General features: G+C 32.5%; 3 protein-coding genes across 3 annotated transcripts; 2 read left to right on the top strand and 1 right to left on the bottom strand.

Moving 5' to 3' along the window:
* Window positions 1–1,432: 1,432 nt before the first annotated feature.
* LOC111892409 (sphingosine kinase 2) lies at window positions 1,433–4,472 on the bottom strand. The gene is made up of 10 exons (XM_023888457.3): window positions 4,024–4,472; window positions 3,711–3,833; window positions 3,536–3,636; window positions 3,157–3,229; window positions 2,992–3,078; window positions 2,740–2,817; window positions 2,559–2,629; window positions 2,199–2,465; window positions 1,975–2,097; window positions 1,433–1,770 (listed from the first exon to the last, which is right to left on the bottom strand). Exons 1-10 carry the CDS (start codon window positions 4,352–4,354, stop codon window positions 1,579–1,581), a joined length of 1,446 nt encoding a protein of 481 aa, XP_023744225.1. The 5' UTR covers window positions 4,355–4,472; the 3' UTR covers window positions 1,433–1,578.
* Window positions 4,473–11,088: 6,616 nt separating this feature from the next.
* Window positions 11,089–11,796, top strand: LOC111892385 (uncharacterized). Its single transcript, XM_023888433.1, has one exon. It carries the CDS (start codon window positions 11,089–11,091, stop codon window positions 11,794–11,796), a length of 708 nt encoding a protein of 235 aa, XP_023744201.1.
* Window positions 11,797–15,027: 3,231 nt separating this feature from the next.
* LOC111892400 (ribosomal RNA-processing protein 17) lies at window positions 15,028–17,003 on the top strand. Its single transcript, XM_023888450.3, has 4 exons — window positions 15,028–15,232; window positions 15,942–16,047; window positions 16,168–16,318; window positions 16,479–17,003. The coding sequence occupies exons 1-4, from the start codon at window positions 15,114–15,116 to the stop codon at window positions 16,730–16,732; spliced, it is 630 nt and encodes a 209-aa protein (XP_023744218.1). The 5' UTR covers window positions 15,028–15,113; the 3' UTR covers window positions 16,733–17,003.
* Window positions 17,004–17,986: the final 983 nt, after the last annotated feature.

Consider the following 17,986-nt stretch of genomic DNA (forward strand, 5'->3'; position numbering starts at 1 on the left):
TTTTATTGAGAAAACTACTGTTTTATGCTAATGGGCTACTGTTTCATCGGCCTGTTTACTTTTTCGTGGCCCGTTAGCCCAAAGAATGTAAAGAAAATTTTTTCAGATTAGGTCATTTTGTCTATTGTTTTCTTTGTTTTGCCTACTTTTTTCTCTCAATTGAGCACCCGAAGAACAACCAAATTTGTCTAGTTTTCATCAAAATTTTACCGTATTTGTGATTAGGAGTAGTTTTTATATATGTGGTTAAAATTTTTTTGAAAAAAAAAATATAAAACCGTAGGTTTCATACAAAACCTACGGTGTACAAGTTCCCAATGCACAAATTGTGCATTGTCGACTTGTACACCTACGGTTTCGTATGAACCGTACGGAAATTAAATTTTTTTTTTTCGTTTTTTTTTAAATCGATTCAATGGGATTGGAATTATATGCTAATTTTGTAATCGTGTATTTTTTTTAAAAAAAAAAAAAACAAAACCGTAGGTATTACTAATAAACATTTGTTTTAAATAACTAATAAACATTTTTTTTTAAATAACTAATAAACATTTTTTCTAAAATAACTAATAAACATTTTTTTTTAAATAATTAATGTCACACCACTTTTTTTTAAAATAACTAATAAACATTTTTTTAAAATAACTAACAAACATTTTTTTTTTAAAATAACTAATACAATGACTATGAAGACAATAGTCAAATTAACAACAAAGTAGTCAAGTTTACCGAAAAAGTAGTCAAATTCAAACCAAATAATTGTTAAAAATTAAACAAATTAGTTGTTAAAATTATTATATAAACACTCTTTTTTATTCTCTATATTTAATTAAAATAAAATAAATTTTAAAAAAATAACCAAAACGTAGTTTTTTGGAAATAATAGTAGATAAAACCCCCAAAATAATAGATAAAAAAAAAACAGTACTTTTTTGGACAAAATAGTAGATAAACCCCCAAAATAGTTTTTTTCGCCAAAACCGTAGCCTACGGTTTGGGAAACCGTAGGTATTAGAGAGAAAACCGTAGGTTATATATTACCTACGGTTTTGTATGTGAAAAATGAATTTTTTTTTATACAAAACGCGAAACAGTAGACGAAATGGCGAAACAGTAGGCGAATCTCGAAACCTACGGTTTCGTGGGCTATTTTACTAATTTTTGGCTAGAAATTGCTAATTACCCCCTTAATTTGGCTAGATTAGTAATTACCCCTTCAAAAAATTGAATTACATGCTCAATTGCCAAAGTTAGCTAGCTATTGTATTTAACTTGTGTGTATTTAACTTGTGTGTTAATCCGTTGGCTATATAAATAAATAAATAATGTTTATAGTTTTGCTATTGTCAATATCAAGAACACGATAACATATAATAATTATCATAAGAAGCATGATATAAGTTTATCGTTCTTGTATTTTAACAAGCACACGAACAAATGGAAAGCCAGATATGTTGTATATATGTCCAAAAATGATTTATTTATTTTTTCACCTTCATTTTGGTTTGTATTGAATACCAAGTTTGTATTCTGTTATTTACATTTTAAAAACATAAATAGAGTTTGTTTATTACAAATTTAAATAGGTGTAAAGAGAGTGGCTAAACCTTGATCCACAACAACTTGTATCTTATCATATGCCATCAATGATTTTAAGTTACATTTATAAGTTCCTTTCCCTCTCGCCAACACTTCCCCATCCGAATCTATAATCCCTTCTTTCATCGAGTCATCCGTTCTCGACCCGGGCTCCAATATCACCGCTTTCACCTGAAAAAACAACAGATCAAGGACAAAACATGACATGACAGCCTTATACTGTGTTTGACAACAAAAATTGCAATCATGTAGATTCCTTTTTTTATCTCTAAATGCAAAAGACATAAATGCCCTCCTCCTTGTCATTTAAAATAGCCCTAGAAAGTTTATTTAGATATGTGTAACAAACATAGATGAAAGATGCATTGCACTCGCCTTGATGTACACAACATAGGGTGATTTCACGTGGCCCCCGTTGTTCAATTCAGACATTAAGGACAACAAGGCCAACTTTGGACATTGCCTCACTATAATCAAGTCCAAATAGCCATCTTCAAACTGAAAGGACCAAAATAACCTCCATTATAATAAGTATTGAAACAAAGAATATGTTAATACATAAAATAGAAAACTATCACAATAGATAGAGGGAAATCAACCTTGGCATCAGGGGCAGCCATAGTGTTTTCAGCACCCCAAGGAACATTATGAAGCCAAACAGAAACAAAGGGACCTTCAATCTTTCTCCAATTTAAATTCTTTAAATCAATATTAGGACCTTGGTAACCATGCTGACGTGGCATAATAAGAGGTTCCATAGAATCAACACACGAATCATTTGACTCTCCCACATCTTCAAACCCGGGTCCAGGTACAAAACATATACTCCCATTATATTTTCGCAGCCTTAGAATTCGTTTAAGAGCCTGAATTTCATTTAAGAAAAAAATAATAACCCAATTAAAATACAAATTGATAGTGTTTCATAGTAATTTTAGAGAGAAAAGGTTTGGAATTACATAGAAATCTATCCGAGCACTTCCCATCCACCGATATTTCTCGGACTCGATGTCTATATCTGATACAAGTCCTTGAAGAAAACAAACCCAAACATGATTCAGTAAGTCAAAAGAATCACAATCTGAATATTTATTTATTAAAATTTAGTTTTGAGTTCAGTGTATTTATTTTATTGTATACCCCATGCAAGCATTAAGACGCTAAAAAATGTAGTCTCTCCTTGCCAGATTGTAGCTACATCTAAAGACCGTTTATGCCCTGACAAAAAACAACAAAATATGATGCTGTTTCTTTTTCACTTAATGTGGAGAAATCTTAATTGAGTAGGCTATATAATATATATGAGTGGTTCTTTTTGACTGAATGCAGAAAGAATGACTTAATAGAAAAACTTAGCCTGAGAGAAGTAAAAGTAAAGTATATAGTATATACCTCGGACTACAGCAAGAGTAGCATGAGCTGGAGTACATGGCTGATTGACTGAATCTAAAAGGGATTTTATCATGCCATTCCCAGTACCTTTTTCATAAACATTTGTTTGTGTAAGTTTTTTAAAAAAATAAAATAAAATAAAAATATTGTATTTGTAAATTGTACCTGCAGGTATGACTCCAAGAGGCACTTTGAGTGCAACTGCCCAGTCTTTTCTTTCAAGCAATCCATTCACAACCTACTACAATTTACAATTTCCAGCCCATATGCAATCAGAAACCGTGGGACTTATTTGCTTCAAAAAAAGTTGTAGGGACTGATTTGCTAAAAAGTGGAAAGTACATGGGTTTTATTGCAATTTTCCCAATAGTAGATACTAGATATACATCTACAAGTCTTCGATGGGGTACAGCAAGCCAAACATTATAACTTTTTCAAGGGACATTAATGAATTGCTTCAAAAGATTTGCATGATATTTTCTGGCCTACATTTCGTATAGGAAAAAGGTGAAATTCATATATCAAAAAGAGGTAACAAACCAACCTCAACCAATATGCCATCCCCGCTAACACATATTATACCATCATACTTTGTAAGATCTAACGAACAAGAAACTTCCTTCGCGTGAAGTTGGTATCTTGTTTCTGAAATTAAGATTAAAGGCAATAAGCAACATTATGATACAGAAATGAAATTGGCAGAAGTTGAAACAAACAACCTTGCAATGTGTATTCGATGTTAGCATCTTCAAGTATTGGTTTTATATCATTAGTAAAAATCTTGGAAGCAGATTTCCTCCCACCAAACGGATTAACGAATATGAAGAGCTTTTTTGGTCGACCTGTTACAACAGCCTCTAAGTTATGCAGAATAGAAATATTTTGCTTACATGGGACAAAATCACAAAATACAAGTCAATTCGTAGAGAATCAACGCCATGTTGAAGTTTTTATGTGTAATTTAGCTACATGTTCATATTGATGACATTGGAGAATAGCCTAATGAGTTGAACAGAAAATCACATGTATTACCTAACGAATCGATGTACCCTTGAATCTTCTCGCATAAATTCCGTAACGAATCCTCCGTCACCGCCTCAAATACGAACCTCTTCCTCGTCAAACTCCCTTCGCCACTACTTCCGAAGCAAAATCGATCAGCGGCAGTTTGAACAAGTGCCCTAATTGTGATCAGGCGTCCGGATTTTGAGAATCCAAGAACTTCCTTCTCTACAGACAAGCATCGGCGAATTAAACCTCCATCCAACCACTGGAGTATCCCGTCGACAGAGAGCGTGAGTGATGATTTGCCTCCGTTGACGAATACTTCATCGGAAACGGAGAGTAAATGTTGTTGTTCCATCGTCGATCAGAGTTTGGTGGTGGCGAAGGGAATGAGGGTAGCGTGCGGGAGTTGGCAACGAAGGCTTGGGACGCATAAGATTTATTGGAGGGAGGATCGGGAGTCAACATCTTTAGAAAACTTCTAGACTACTATTGTGTTGTTCTTCATATTCAAAACCTTCTAAAATTAGCCAATCACTTTTTTCAAAAGACACAGGATCACCCCTCATAGTTTTAAATTCTGTAGCTGCAAGTCCTCATACGATTTGGTCGTCAATTTGCGAACTTAATTTTCGGGAGCTGATTGTTACACAAAAAAATTTCTCCATACATAACAATTGGTATTTTAAAATGTTGTATTGTACAACTATATAATACATGAATTGTTGTGTATGGCAAAATATTATTGTGTACGAATCACTTCCCTTAATTTTATATAAGTCGCTTCTTCACATGGTTACCTTTTGAGACGATGTAATCACCTTTTACTATTAATTTTTTCATTGGTCATTTTAGGTTTTTATTTATTTATATTTCACTCATTAAAGGTAGAAAATTATCATCTTTCATTATTTTATTTTTTTAAAAAGTAAAAATAGTTTAACGTTTATAATTTAAAAAATAAATATAATTCCGTAAAAATAATTAATAAACATAAAAAAAGTAATTAAAATATAAATACTTCAAAAAGTGCATAAAAACAACCAAGATTCAAAAAAACAAAAAAACAAAAAAACAAAAAAAAAAAAAAAAAAAAGCCTAAATTAAAAATATAAAAAAAACTACATTTTATTAAAAAAAATGTATGGAAAATATTTTTCATGATCTTTTCCTTCTTCTGCAAAATTAGCTCAAAGATCGATCTCAAAAGATGATCGATTTTTCCATCAAGAATTTAATATCATCAATTTCTTGCCTTTCCACACGCTACTTCTGTTTTTCGGCTTCTTTTTCTTTGTCGAATGTCAAATGTTCAACGAAATTTAGATTATATCGATCAAATGTTGTCGTTATTTTCTACATTTCGTCTGTTCATGTTAAAATCTGATGCATTGGGCTTCGTATTTTTTCCAACTTGGACTAAGAGCTAACAATTTCCAAGGCTCGTTAAACATGAATGTTTTTCTCATTTTCTCGTGAAACAAATGCAAAGCCTCTTCAAAAATTTATTCATCTCCTTGACCACTTCTCCTTTGGGTTTTTAGGTTGTTGTACAACCTATTCATCTTTGAAACACTTCTCGCTATTGATCCAAACTTTGAATTAAGTTAGTGTTTGGTACGGTGCTCATCATCTTCACCTAACTCCATTCGGAATCTTTCAAGAAGCCATAAATGTTCACGCACTTGTGCATTTTCGTGCGTTGGATCCTCCAAAATGTCTACCCAAGATTGTGTCAACACTAGCTCTTCTTATGAAGTCCATATTTGAGGCTTTTATTATGTCTTCTCTTGCACTTGTTGTTTTCCTTTGTGGCGTGAGGGGAGGGAGGTCCTTTATAATTTCGTCGTCCTACTGATCGAGGCTTTGGTTTTGTGGTTGAGAATCAAAGGGTAGGGTTTGGCTTTGGGTTTGAGTCTTTGAGATTGATAGAGTGGGGTTTGGCTTTGGGGTTGATTTAGTGAAGGTTTATTGAGAAAACGACAATGTTTAACACATATTAGGACTAACATTTGGTACTTGTATGGCGTAGTATTGCCTAACATTTTAGTATTGAAATTGTGGAAGGGATTGAATAAGGGCATCAAGTTGGGGACGATAAACCGCTTGGGATGGATTGAAGGCGAAAATGTGTCGAGTTGGGGTACTTGAACTCGAAACATTATTTTTTCTTCTGTCAGACTTTAGGGTTAGATTGTTGGGGTTCTTTTTTTAAGAAATAGATACGAAATGATAGAAGAATGTGTGATTTTAAAGGTGAAACAAGTGTGGTATTTATAGGGTTGTCAAAAGGTTTTTAAAAAGAAAAAAAGAAAAAATAACCTTAGTAAACAAATGAAAAGAAGGTGAAGAAAAATACGGGGAAAAAAAATAAAATGATGTAAAAGAAAAAAGAAATTGTTATTGATATTCGTGAGTTAGAAATAAAGAAAATGAAGATTATAACCAAAAAAAATCCTTAAGACCACTTCCATCCAAATTCATCTAATTTAAAGATCATCCTTTCACTTCTCTTCTCTTTCTTTCCAAAAAAATAATCTTGGAAGCAAGGTAACTTTATTTTCTTTTCGGTTCTCATTTCCTTTTTATTCTCTCATTAAATTGGACTCGAGAACTGGATTCAAACTAGTCGCATCATTGGTTTTTGGTTTAACAAGTTGTTTGGTTGACTAGTTAAACCAATTCCCAAAATTTAATGATATGATAATTAGTTTTGAACTTATAGTTAATACCAAAATACTATCAAATACCAAACAAAATCAAAATATCAAAAATTTAAAACTTAAGTCTTCAATGGTGAAAAATTGTAGAGACTACTAATGATAGTAGATATAAATTTAAAGTTTAATGAGTCGTGTGCAGGGAAAAAAAGTCATGACTATGGATATCCAAAAATTTGGATAATGGATTATTAGTATTCGAATTTGTATTTGAAATTTAGAATATCTAAATTTTCGGATATGGATTCAGATATCAGAAATTCTTGGAATTTTTTTGTTCTTATCAAATGTCAATCCATTTAAAATAACCAATATTGACCTATATTAACTCATTAATTGTTTAAAAGATGCAATTTAACTCCAAAATTCATTCTTCATATCCATATAAATAAAACATCACCACCTCTAAAAATCTAAATAAATTATAATTTTAGTTTTAATAGTACAATGATCATATGGATTGCTTTTGAATTCAAACTCATTTATTCACACTTCATAGTATTATTCATTTCTTTTGCTATTTTTTTTTAAGTTAATTACTAATATTGATAAACATACTACCTATTTAACAAATTTGTATCTTAACAGGTTTTGTAACACCTACGAATTTGGGCTAGACATTTTAAAAAATTATAAATTATATAAAATATATTTATACTGCGTACATGTTTTATGGGCAAATATTATGAGCTTATGATATTTGAATAAAAAGTTTTATAAAATGACAAAACTTCATAAATGGTCCCTATTGTTTCACAAAATATGAAGTTTCGTCCCTAATTTTAAAAAACCTCACGGATGGTCCATGTGGTTTCAAAACTTTTAATGTTTAGTCCTTCCGGCTCACTCCTTTACTATTTAGCCGTTAACTCTTTTTTCAATATTAGGTTGCAGGGGTAATTTTGTCCTTACTTGTAACCTTCACTTTTAAAAGAAAGATTGCATGCCCAATTTTTGGGCAAGACCCTTTATTTGCGACCTTCTTCTCTTTTCTCTCTTCCATTGTTCGTCGACCGTTACACCCTTTACAAGATCCAATCACTTTGCATCTAAAGATGGTGACTTGAAAATGTGGGAATGAAGCAATGGAGATCACTTTGTGGACAGATCATAACCCTGGAAGGCAATTTTGGAACTGTACAAGATGTGGGTTCCTTTAATGGTTTGACCCTCCTATGTGTTCTAGGGCATTGGTGGTGATCCCAGGTTTGATAAGATCAATGAATCAACTGGAAGAGAGGGTTGCCATTATGAGTGCAGTAGTGTGGAACTACCAGTTGATGTTGTTTTGTTCATGGATGTATTTTTTGGTTTTATTTTAACCAGTAAGTGTCTTGGGAAAGTTTGGATGTTAATGGATTTTGGGTTTTTGGTTTCTAACTGGTGTAGATGTTTTTTGGGTTTTAATCGAATAAGGGGTTTTTGTTTCCAGCTTATGTAGGGGGTCTTTGGAATTGGTGTTGTTGTATTTTGGTTTATGTATCAGATCAATGTAATGGAATTCTAATGAACTTTAGTTTGTAACAAATCAATATTATGGAATGGTAATGGAATATACTTTGTTATAGTTGAATGTTGAAATTCTTGAATGTTTTTTATTTGCAATTGGTAAGTGTATTGTAGATGCATCGTTTGGATGGTTTGGATGTGCAATTGAAATGTATATTGTTATAAATTAACCTTTAGATGGTAGTACACAAAACAGATTAATTCATTGCCAAAATATGCATACACACCATTACATGCAAAATTGTAAAGTTGTTAACACAACCATCATACTAAGTTTCAAAACAAGTAAAACTAATTCAAGTTCTTAACCCATACAGACATTGCAGTTTCAAACAAGTAAACGTGATTTAAGTGTCAAAAGACCTACAACACAAACATCCTACTAACTACTTAACAGAGTTTTCATCCCCCTCTAACTTGACCACTGCCTCCCTGTTCTTTACATGTTCTGGAATTGTGTCGCTTTTTATGACACTTTAAGCAAGTGGTTGTCAGATATTTCCTGGTCAATTTACATGCTTGGTTGTTGGGCTCATCAACACCCCCTCCTTCTTTTCTTTTTAGGCCTCCCCGCCTACACATATCGATATATTATAGTTAAAAATTAATCAATTTCATGTTCACATTGAAACTACATATTAGTACTAATTGAAATACAAACCTATTTTTAAGGTTTTGGTGGATTTAAAGTGATCGGACAATCATTTTTAGGCCACAATGAACGTCCATTAAGTGGATCATGTTTTTTGATGAAATACATGGCTTTCCATGTTGATAACCTATAGCAAGGATGGACCCATTCATCAACATGTGGGGAATTTTATCCATTTTCAATTATGTCCCATATAGCACAAACATAATGTCTTCATGGAAAACCTGTAATCTCCCAAAACCTACAACAACAACTTAGGGTTTAAGTTTTTCCGCCAAAATAAGTTTTTGTAACCTATAAAACTCATTAATTATATGGTATTATTACATCATAATCTTAGGAAGTATATTATTACTAAAAAAGATTAATGTGTATTAAATATTTTATATTGTGTGTTAGATATATACCCTAAATTATGATAGTGTTGTCTTAATATGGTTAATATTGAAATTTTGATTACAAGGATTATAGTCTCGTCTAGTTTTAATCTAAAATGTATAAAATTTTTAGATCCCATTAAGTTGACTAAAAGTATAGTCTTATAATGTATTGCAATAGTATGACATGAAATAGGAAAACGGTTTAAAAGTTGATTATAAGCATTATAGTCTTGTCTAGTGGTCAAATAAGACTTATAAAGAATTTAATGTTATATTATTTATATGATTAGTTATTTTAGCATGTGTAGCAGTATAGTTAACTCTTAGCTAACAGACGTTTTTTTAGTTTGCTTTGAAAAGTTTATGTATTTATTAAGGAATATATGCAAAATTTGATAAAACTAAATAATTTTTTGAAAATTAAATATCAAAAATTTATATCGAACCAATATAAAATTTACCATACTTATATTATGAAACCAAAATCGAAACATATTTTTATCTTTAACTTAAAATTGCATACTTATATTTTTAAAAGAAAATAGCAACATAGTATTATTTCTATAATAAAGTATTTTTTTTATATTAACACATCATTTTTTTCAGAGAAAGTAAATATATTTGTATAAAATAAATGAAGATAAATCTTAAAAATTACATCATGTAAAAATTAAAAAGTAATAAAATGTTGTTTTTATACTTCAAAATTTTTAGATAAAAAATAGAAAACAAAAATATTTAATTATGTATTGTATTTTGAATATTTTAGAGATAATTTTAAAAGAAATCTGAATTAAAAAAAATAAAAAAGATGGCCGGAAATGTGAAAAGAAAAATAAATGAAAGACTAATTAAATGATCATTATGTAAAATTTCACAAATAGTTATTAAGCAAGTTTGAAAAAATGACATAAATAGTATATTTATCTAAAAAAATTTCAATTTAACGGATTAATCTAACGGACATCAACGGTAATGACCATTTATGTGTAAGGTTTGATCCATAGGGATTGAAACCATTTAACAAAAAAATTTTGTGAGATTTTGTCTATAAATTTTAAACCTACTAGAAAAATAATTGAATTAAATTTTCAATTATTTTGCAGAAAAAATTGTTTTTGGTAGAAATAATAATCTCAAAAGTTATTTTTTTTAATTTTATGATTACTTCTCAAATTTAAAAATATAATGTTTATATTTTTATTATATTTATCTTATTATTATGGGAAATCTACGAAAAAGTCCCAAAATATTGCCCCAATTTATGATTTAGTCATAAATTAAATTTTACTTATGAAAAAGGACAGATTACCGGCTAATACACTCAGTTTGACCCTAAGAACCGGTAATCCTTATAAGAGCCGGTTACCCCAGCTCATTGACCTTATCACCCTCTATTAAACACCCCGTCATCAACTCCTCCTCTGTAAAAAACCCTTCTTACCCTATATCAAAGCAAAACGATACCTGAGAAGAATCAAAGGTAAGAAAATCCACGTGGTCCTCCAATATCGTGTTTCCCTTAAAATATTTGATTAATTTTTGTTTTGTAGTGATAATGGAGACAGTAGATGACTTCGATACCATTGACATGGAATTGGATGAGTTTTTCAAACACAAACAAAGAAGTCGATGCAAAGATGAGTTCCTAAATACTCTCATAGACGAAGCGCTTGACGAATGCACCATACCTGAGATAAACCTAAATGATTTTGAAGGAATGCCAAAAGATGAAGCACCGCAGGACAAGCAGAGTGATAGTGAAGGTGACGATAAAGACAAATTGTAGTTTCAATACTCAACCCATGATCCGAAGGTGAAATGGAACAATATGAAGCCAGTTCTTGGAGAGAGGTATGAATCACCACACCAACTGAAGCTTTGTTTGACAAATTACTCTATAAGCAGGGGTTATCCAATTAGGTTCAAGAAATGTGATAGTGTAAGGCTCGTGGCTGTATGTGCAAGTGACCCTGAGAAATTTGAATATCCCTTTGTTGTAAAGGCCTCGTGGATGAGCACTGAAAGATCATTCCAAATCAAAAAAATGATTGAGCAACATACATATGTTAGGAATTTCCGTAGTGTTAATCTTATGGATCCCACATGGATAGCTAGGCAGTTTCTGAAGGAGATGATTAGGAAACCAAATTTGAAATGTAAGGAAATGCAAGCTATTATTCAAAGCAGGTTCCATTGCAAGGTTTCATGGTCAAAATGTTATAGAGCAAAGTGTAGGGCAATTTCTTTAATAGATGGAAAGTTGAGTGATCACTATGCAAAAGGTTGGGATTATGGACATGAATTGATGAGGTCCAATCCAGGGAGTACAATTCAAATAGTTGTCATTGTAAACCCCGATAACACTACTACTTTCCATAGAATGTATACATGTTCTAAGGCTATCAAAGAAGGATGGAAAGTTGGTTGTCGAAGAGTTATAGGGCTTGATGGGAGTTTTTTGAAAGGACAATGTAAAGGTGAGCTGCTAACTACCATAGTGAGGGATGCAAATAACTATTTGTATCCCATTGCTTAGGCAGTAGTTGAAATTGAGAACAAGCCCAACTGGCAATGGTTCTTGGAACTATTACATGATTTCCTAGAATTACAAGGAGGCTTGGATTTGTGTGTTATTTCTGATCAACACAAGGTAATGTTTTCAATTATCTCATTTTTTTCATTTCATTTATACATGGATCAAGCAGTTAGTAATGATATTTTTAATGTAATTGATAGGGTCTTTTGGAAGCTGTAAAGGTTGTATTGCCATGTGTGGAGCACATACAATGTGCAAGACATGTGTATGCAAATTTCAGAAAGGTCGTCAGTGGTATAGAGTTCAAGAATATGTTTTAGACAGTTGCCAAGTCAACTGTTGAAGGGGACTTCAAATTGAATATGGAGAAGATCAAAGAAGTCAGTCTTGCTGCTTATGATCATTTGATGGCAAGGGAGCCTAAATCTTGGTGCATGGCATTTTTTAAAGGTGGAATGGCATGTGAGGCTGTTGAAAATGGAATGGCAGAGTGTTTTAATGCCATCATACTTGATGCCATAAAGAAGCCTTTGTTGGCCATGCTTGAGGAGATTAGACTATATATGATGGAAAGGTTATTTAACTTGAAGCAAAAAGCACGTAAATGGGTGAATAATGTGTGTCCAGGAGCTATTAAGAAAATGGATGAGTTTGCTTTTGATATCAAGTAAGTATTATGTTCATCCTAGTGGTTTGAAACTGTTAATGTGTACACTAATTAAAACTGTTAATGTGTTTGCAGGACTTGGTATGTTCATCCTAGTGGTTTGAATGCTTTTGAAGTGAGAAATGGCTTCCAATCATATGGAGTGAACTTAGAAGGGATGTACTGTACATGCAGACTTTGGGAGTTATCTGGGTTCCCCTGTGTCCATGCCCAAGCAACCATAATTTACACACAACAAGATCCAGGTAGATTCATCAGCACATGGTTTGGTAAGGACAAGTTCTTAACTACTTATGAGTCTAACATCCTTCCTGTTAATGGCAATAATATGTGGGAACCAACACCTTACACCAAACCACTACCACCTATTGAAAGAAGGATGTCAGGAAGGCCTTGTATGAAAAGGAAAAGGCATGTCTCTGAGCATCAAGACAGGTTTTCCTAAGTCTCCTCTAAGGGTAGAACTGTCCAATGTCAGAATTGTATGCAAATGGGGCACAATAAAGTGTCTTGCAAGAATCCCTCAGTCCAACCAACACCAAAGCCTAAGAAGAAAATAGGAAGGCCAAGGTTGAATCCAGAATTGACCAATTGCACTAGATTTGGGAGAGGTGGGAGAGGGTCTACCAGTGTTTATGAAGAAGGTGAAAGTTCTGGGAAAAAAGAACCTGGGATTGAGACTCAATTTTTCACCTAAACAACACCTAATGTTGAGAGTCAATTTGTCACCCAAACAGCACCTACTGTTGACAGTGAACATGTACCAAAAACATATGAAGCTGATGTTAACATTGATGATGAAGGTGATGGTATTGATATGGCTGATCTGGATCAAACACTGAGTGATTTGAGTTACCTTAAAGAGTCAAAATACAGTGAAGCAGAGATCCTTATGTGTCTTAATATCAACCAATCACAACTGAAAGCATTTGATGCTTTGGTTCACCAATCCAAACAAGCTGCAAAGGTATATATTATAACATTGACAGTGAATTTTATTTTTCAATAACATAACTAACTTGTATTCTTTCCAATGCAAGGATGTGCCTTATGTGAGTGAGCATGTACCAAAAACACGGAAGGATAATGGTGAAGATGGAGCTGAAGAATCATAGGAGGACAATGATGAAGATGGAGCTGAAGAATCACAGGAAGACAATGATGAAGATGGAGCTGAGGATGATGAAGAGGGAGTTGATGATACTCAAGTTATGGTTAGAACTCAATTCAGGGTTAGAACAAGAAAAACTTCTAAAAGGATCACTGAAAACATGTTGAAGAAAATTGTGATTGACAAGAAAGGAATAGGAATGGCTCCAGAAAAACCTCTTACTTTGGATTAGATTGGTTAGGATTTAAGCAGTTATATGGGCTACTTGGGCAACTTTGTTAGGAATCCCTTTTTGGTAAATTTGTTAATATGCCCTTTCTTTTGTAAACAATATACAATATGGATGCATTGTTAACACTTTGGGACTTTAGATTGGGCAAATTTGTTAGGAAGCCCTTTTTGGTAAAATTGTTAATAGGGATATGCCATTTCTTTTTGTAAACACTTTGGCTGATTTTGGTATGTTTTGTTGATGTATAACTTACATCCATTTTGTTCATTATGTTATATTGAAAAACATCCTTCATTTGCTCACATCATACACTTACAATTGTACATTGCTCAAACAGTAGGTATCCAATAAACCATTTTTCATTCAACAACATACAACTTACATCTAATTGTCATTTAAAAGTTTTACAACAACTTAAAACTATTTCAACATAATCCATACAATCACCAACAAACACAAAAAAAACCCAATCTTCCATTTTCTACCTTCACCTTGTACATGAACCTCTTAAATGCCATTGTTGTGAAAATCCACAAATTCTTCCGCAAACTCATTGTGTACTTGAATGTCATTATTGTGAAACTCCATCAACAAGTTTCTGTACCAGTTGTTTGGTAATGGGGGATCGAACCAAGCAAAATACTTGCAATCTTTTTCCTCATCCTGTTATATAGGAAATAAAACCTAATTGGAAGAGATTTGAGATGTGATTAAAGAGGTTTAAGGGATACTTACCCGGAAATTAGGGCAGTCGATGAACTTCCTGTCAGGGTTTGTTAGCCTCCATGATGTCCACTTACTAACGGGGTCTTCACAAAAGCATGTTGCTCTTAATGCTTGCCTTCGTGATCGGATATTGCTCCTACTTCCCACTGAGCTTGAAGATGCCATTTTGCTTCGATGGAGGGTAAGAAGGGGTTTTTACAGAGGAGGAGTTGATGACGGGGTGTTTAATGGAAGGTCAATGAGTTGGGGTAACCGGCTCTTATAAGGATTACCGGTTCTTAGGGCCAAACTGAGTGTATTAGCCGGTAATCTGTCATTTTTTATAAGTAAAATTTAATTTAGGACTAAATCATAAATTAAGGCAAAATTTTGAGACTTTTTCGCAGATTTCCTTATTATTATTTATTATTTTGTTATTAATCAATATTGGGATTCAATGTACCACAATGTATGCAATTAGTACAATACTAGAAGGGTACAACACAAACACACAAAAGCCTTTTCAGTTTCCAAGGGTTTTACCATATATTCTCCGGCGGCGGGTGCTGTTTAGACAAACAGGGAGTTAAGAGACGACGGAGATGGAGGAGGAGGGGGACGCTTTGCAGTCGCAACAACAAGTGGTACAAGCTCGCCATATCAAGAAGAGATCTCTCAAGAACAAAGCGCTTTCTGTTTCCTTCAATGAAAAGGACCTCAGGTATTCATTAATTCCTCACTAGTTAGCCCTTCTTTCGTCTAAATCCCCCTCTGTTCAGCCGCACTTCGACCTAGAAATCAGAAGAGTTTCTTCAGATTCAAAGTGTCTCTCTCTAGTTTAAAGTCGAAGGATTATATGATAGAAATTTGAGGAACTTGTTCATGCTGTTTTGAGTTGAAGTTTTTAGTTGTTACTATTCTATATGATTTGAGTTTACGCATTCTGGATGATCCCTAGCTCGTTACAAACATCGACCCTGCACTTTTTTGTGTTCAGTTTGTGGTTGAATTTGATATATGCATCACCAATTTGAGGCTATGAATCAAAGTTGCATTAATGGGTAATCTATCTTGACGTACCAAACTGCCAATGTCAAGTTTTTTCACACACTTACAATTGTAAATTATAGAGCTTTGGCTTGAAGCTTTTAACTGATGAAAAACCTTTTAAGAAAGTGACAAGGGGCAAAGTTTTTTTACACAGTCATTCTCATTCCTTGTGAATCATAAAACTTTGTCTTGAAATTTTTTAATCCGTGATAGATGCATAATGGATAATGTTATGTGGCAATGAATAGAGATTGATTGAGATATAGTGACCACTAATTGATCTAAACAATGCTTAAAATAAGACACTTAAACTTATTGGGTTCAAATTGTTTTAGCATGTTTTATCTACTCCCATCTCTAATTTGTATTTGGGTTTATAGTGATTTTGTGACTGGGTTTCACAAGAGAAAGAAGAAGAGGAGAAAAGAAGCTCAAAGTCAACAACAAGAAGCTTTAAGACGCAAGCGTATTGAGCTCCGCAAAAAGGTAATTCCTCCATATGTTCATTTATTTACTCACATTCAGACACTTCATTCAGTCCAAAAAAGAAACAGTCTTATTCATTCATTAATAGTTTTCATTTTTTTTTTCTCATTTTGTTGGCAGAGAAAACTAGAAAGAGAGTATGTTATATATAGTGGAGCTCCACCTGGTCAAGATGGTGAAGCTAATGAAAATGGTGAAGTCAAAGAAGCTGAAGCAGACGAAGAAGATGAAGAAGAAGATGATGATGATGAACATCTAACATCAGTTTCTGGTACATAAACAAATTTTCAAGAATTTATTGGCATTTTGAAGTTAATTAAGATATGATTCTTGAAATTGTTTCACTACTAAATTAGTATAATCAGGGACATAATAGTCATTTACATTGGTTGATTCTAATTCTTTCTTTCTTTCTTTCTGTTTGACCATAGGAACAAAAGTGTATGACACTGGTAGTGTGAAGGTCATGGTGACAACGAGTGAGATCTCTCGAGAAGACGACGCTTTGAATGGAAACCTAGTAGCTGGTGAAATACCCAAATTGCCCCTAGGGTCCGAAAAGAAGGTGAATTTGCCAGTGATCAAGAAGAAGCCGATGAAGAGAGTTGAGAAAAAAAGATCACGTCCCAAGACTCAAACCAAAAGAGATAAAAGAAAGGGTAAGAAGGTTGAAAAGAGACGTTAGTATATGCAAAATTCTCGTATGTAAACCCTGAAATGGTTGTTAATTTATTTTTGTTCTTTCTGACAAGTACAACTTTTTATGCACTGTGTACAAGATGTGCATTCTTTTGCTATTGTTTATGTTACTCACACTGCAATGTGGAAGGAGATATAAATCAGATCTACTTAAGTTGTAACACATGTATGTGGATTGGTCATCAGATGTTAAAGAACAATCATCTATGCATGATGTACATCATATAAAAAGTTGGTTGGTAGAGTGGTTTTTTTTACTTTTTTTTTTTTGCAACTGCTTTCCCCTTTGTGGGTATACTTTCTTTTGGGGTGTGTGTTATAGAGGTTTGTACTATGTGTATTAGTGATTGTACGTTGCAATTAATCAGATTCAGTGGACTGCAAAAAGTCAAAAAATGTCAAGGACCATATCCAGCGAAGAAAGTCGTGATAAAAAAAAAATGATGTGGCCAGGTAGATACATTGGATTTGTATTATTGGGATTTAGATAATTTACATTTAAGCCCCACTTGTATTCTTTTTATTTATTTTGAGGTGCTTTTTTATATATAATCTAATCAACCATTTGTAAATTAAGTGTTTGATTAAACATCTAAATCCTTTTGGTTATATCTCTGAATGAGAGATTGACATTTAACTTATATTGTGCATATAACCATAGTTAGATTTACATGATAGTTTATTATACACTTATCTAATTAGAACCCTAAATCTACAGATTTTGGATTTATTTCACAACAGATCCTTTCATTTTAATTAATTCGACTTCAATGTAACCTAATAATAGTAAACATTTTCATGGTATATCAAAGAGATTAATAAAAATTTATATGTTAAACGTATCTTGGTTTATAAATACATATTTGCTAACACGTTTTTATGAAGATACAAAAAGATCATGACTAAAAGGTTCACAAATTTTGATATTGTTATGTAAAAGTGTAATCCATGAAACCATTGTATTATTTAAGTTTGTTTCTTACATAATATGCTAATTAGTAATCTCAAATTTTATCTTTTCCTTACCTTAAAATAACAAATAAAGTTATACATTACTTAATCTGATAATTTTCATAACTACTGTTAAAATTTTGTACTAACTATGGTTGACTTACTCTTTTTAATTATATCTTTCATGATTTGAGAAATAATAATATTAAAAATTCACTTCTAAGAAAGAATTAGTCAACTTTTTAAGAAAGAAGAGCATAGATGACATAATCTTAATCAAAAGGGGTTG

Source organism: Lactuca sativa, chromosome 4, assembly GCF_002870075.4.
Source record: "Lactuca sativa cultivar Salinas chromosome 4, Lsat_Salinas_v11, whole genome shotgun sequence".
Lineage (NCBI taxonomy): Eukaryota > Viridiplantae > Streptophyta > Magnoliopsida > Asterales > Asteraceae > Lactuca > Lactuca sativa.

Excerpts from the sequence above, each read along its gene's own strand:
- LOC111892409 (XM_023888457.3), bottom strand. The coding sequence starts at position 4,354 with ATGGAACAACAACATTTACTCTCCGTTTCCGATGAAGTATTCGTCAAC. Across the intron at positions 3,079-3,156 it reads TCTTGGAGTCATACCTGCAG|GTACTGGGAATGGCATGATA; the intron begins GTACAATTTACA and ends TTTATGAAAAAG. Across the intron at positions 2,466-2,558 it reads GTGCTCGGATAGATTTCTAT|GCTCTTAAACGAATTCTAAG; the intron begins GTAATTCCAAAC and ends AATGAAATTCAG.
- LOC111892385 (XM_023888433.1), top strand. The coding sequence starts at position 11,089 with ATGAAGCCAGTTCTTGGAGAGAGGTATGAATCACCACACCAACTGAAG.
- LOC111892400 (XM_023888450.3), top strand. The coding sequence starts at position 15,114 with ATGGAGGAGGAGGGGGACGCTTTGCAGTCGCAACAACAAGTGGTACAA. Across the intron at positions 15,233-15,941 it reads TTCAATGAAAAGGACCTCAG|TGATTTTGTGACTGGGTTTC; the intron begins GTATTCATTAAT and ends TTGGGTTTATAG. Across the intron at positions 16,048-16,167 it reads GTATTGAGCTCCGCAAAAAG|AGAAAACTAGAAAGAGAGTA; the intron begins GTAATTCCTCCA and ends TTTTGTTGGCAG.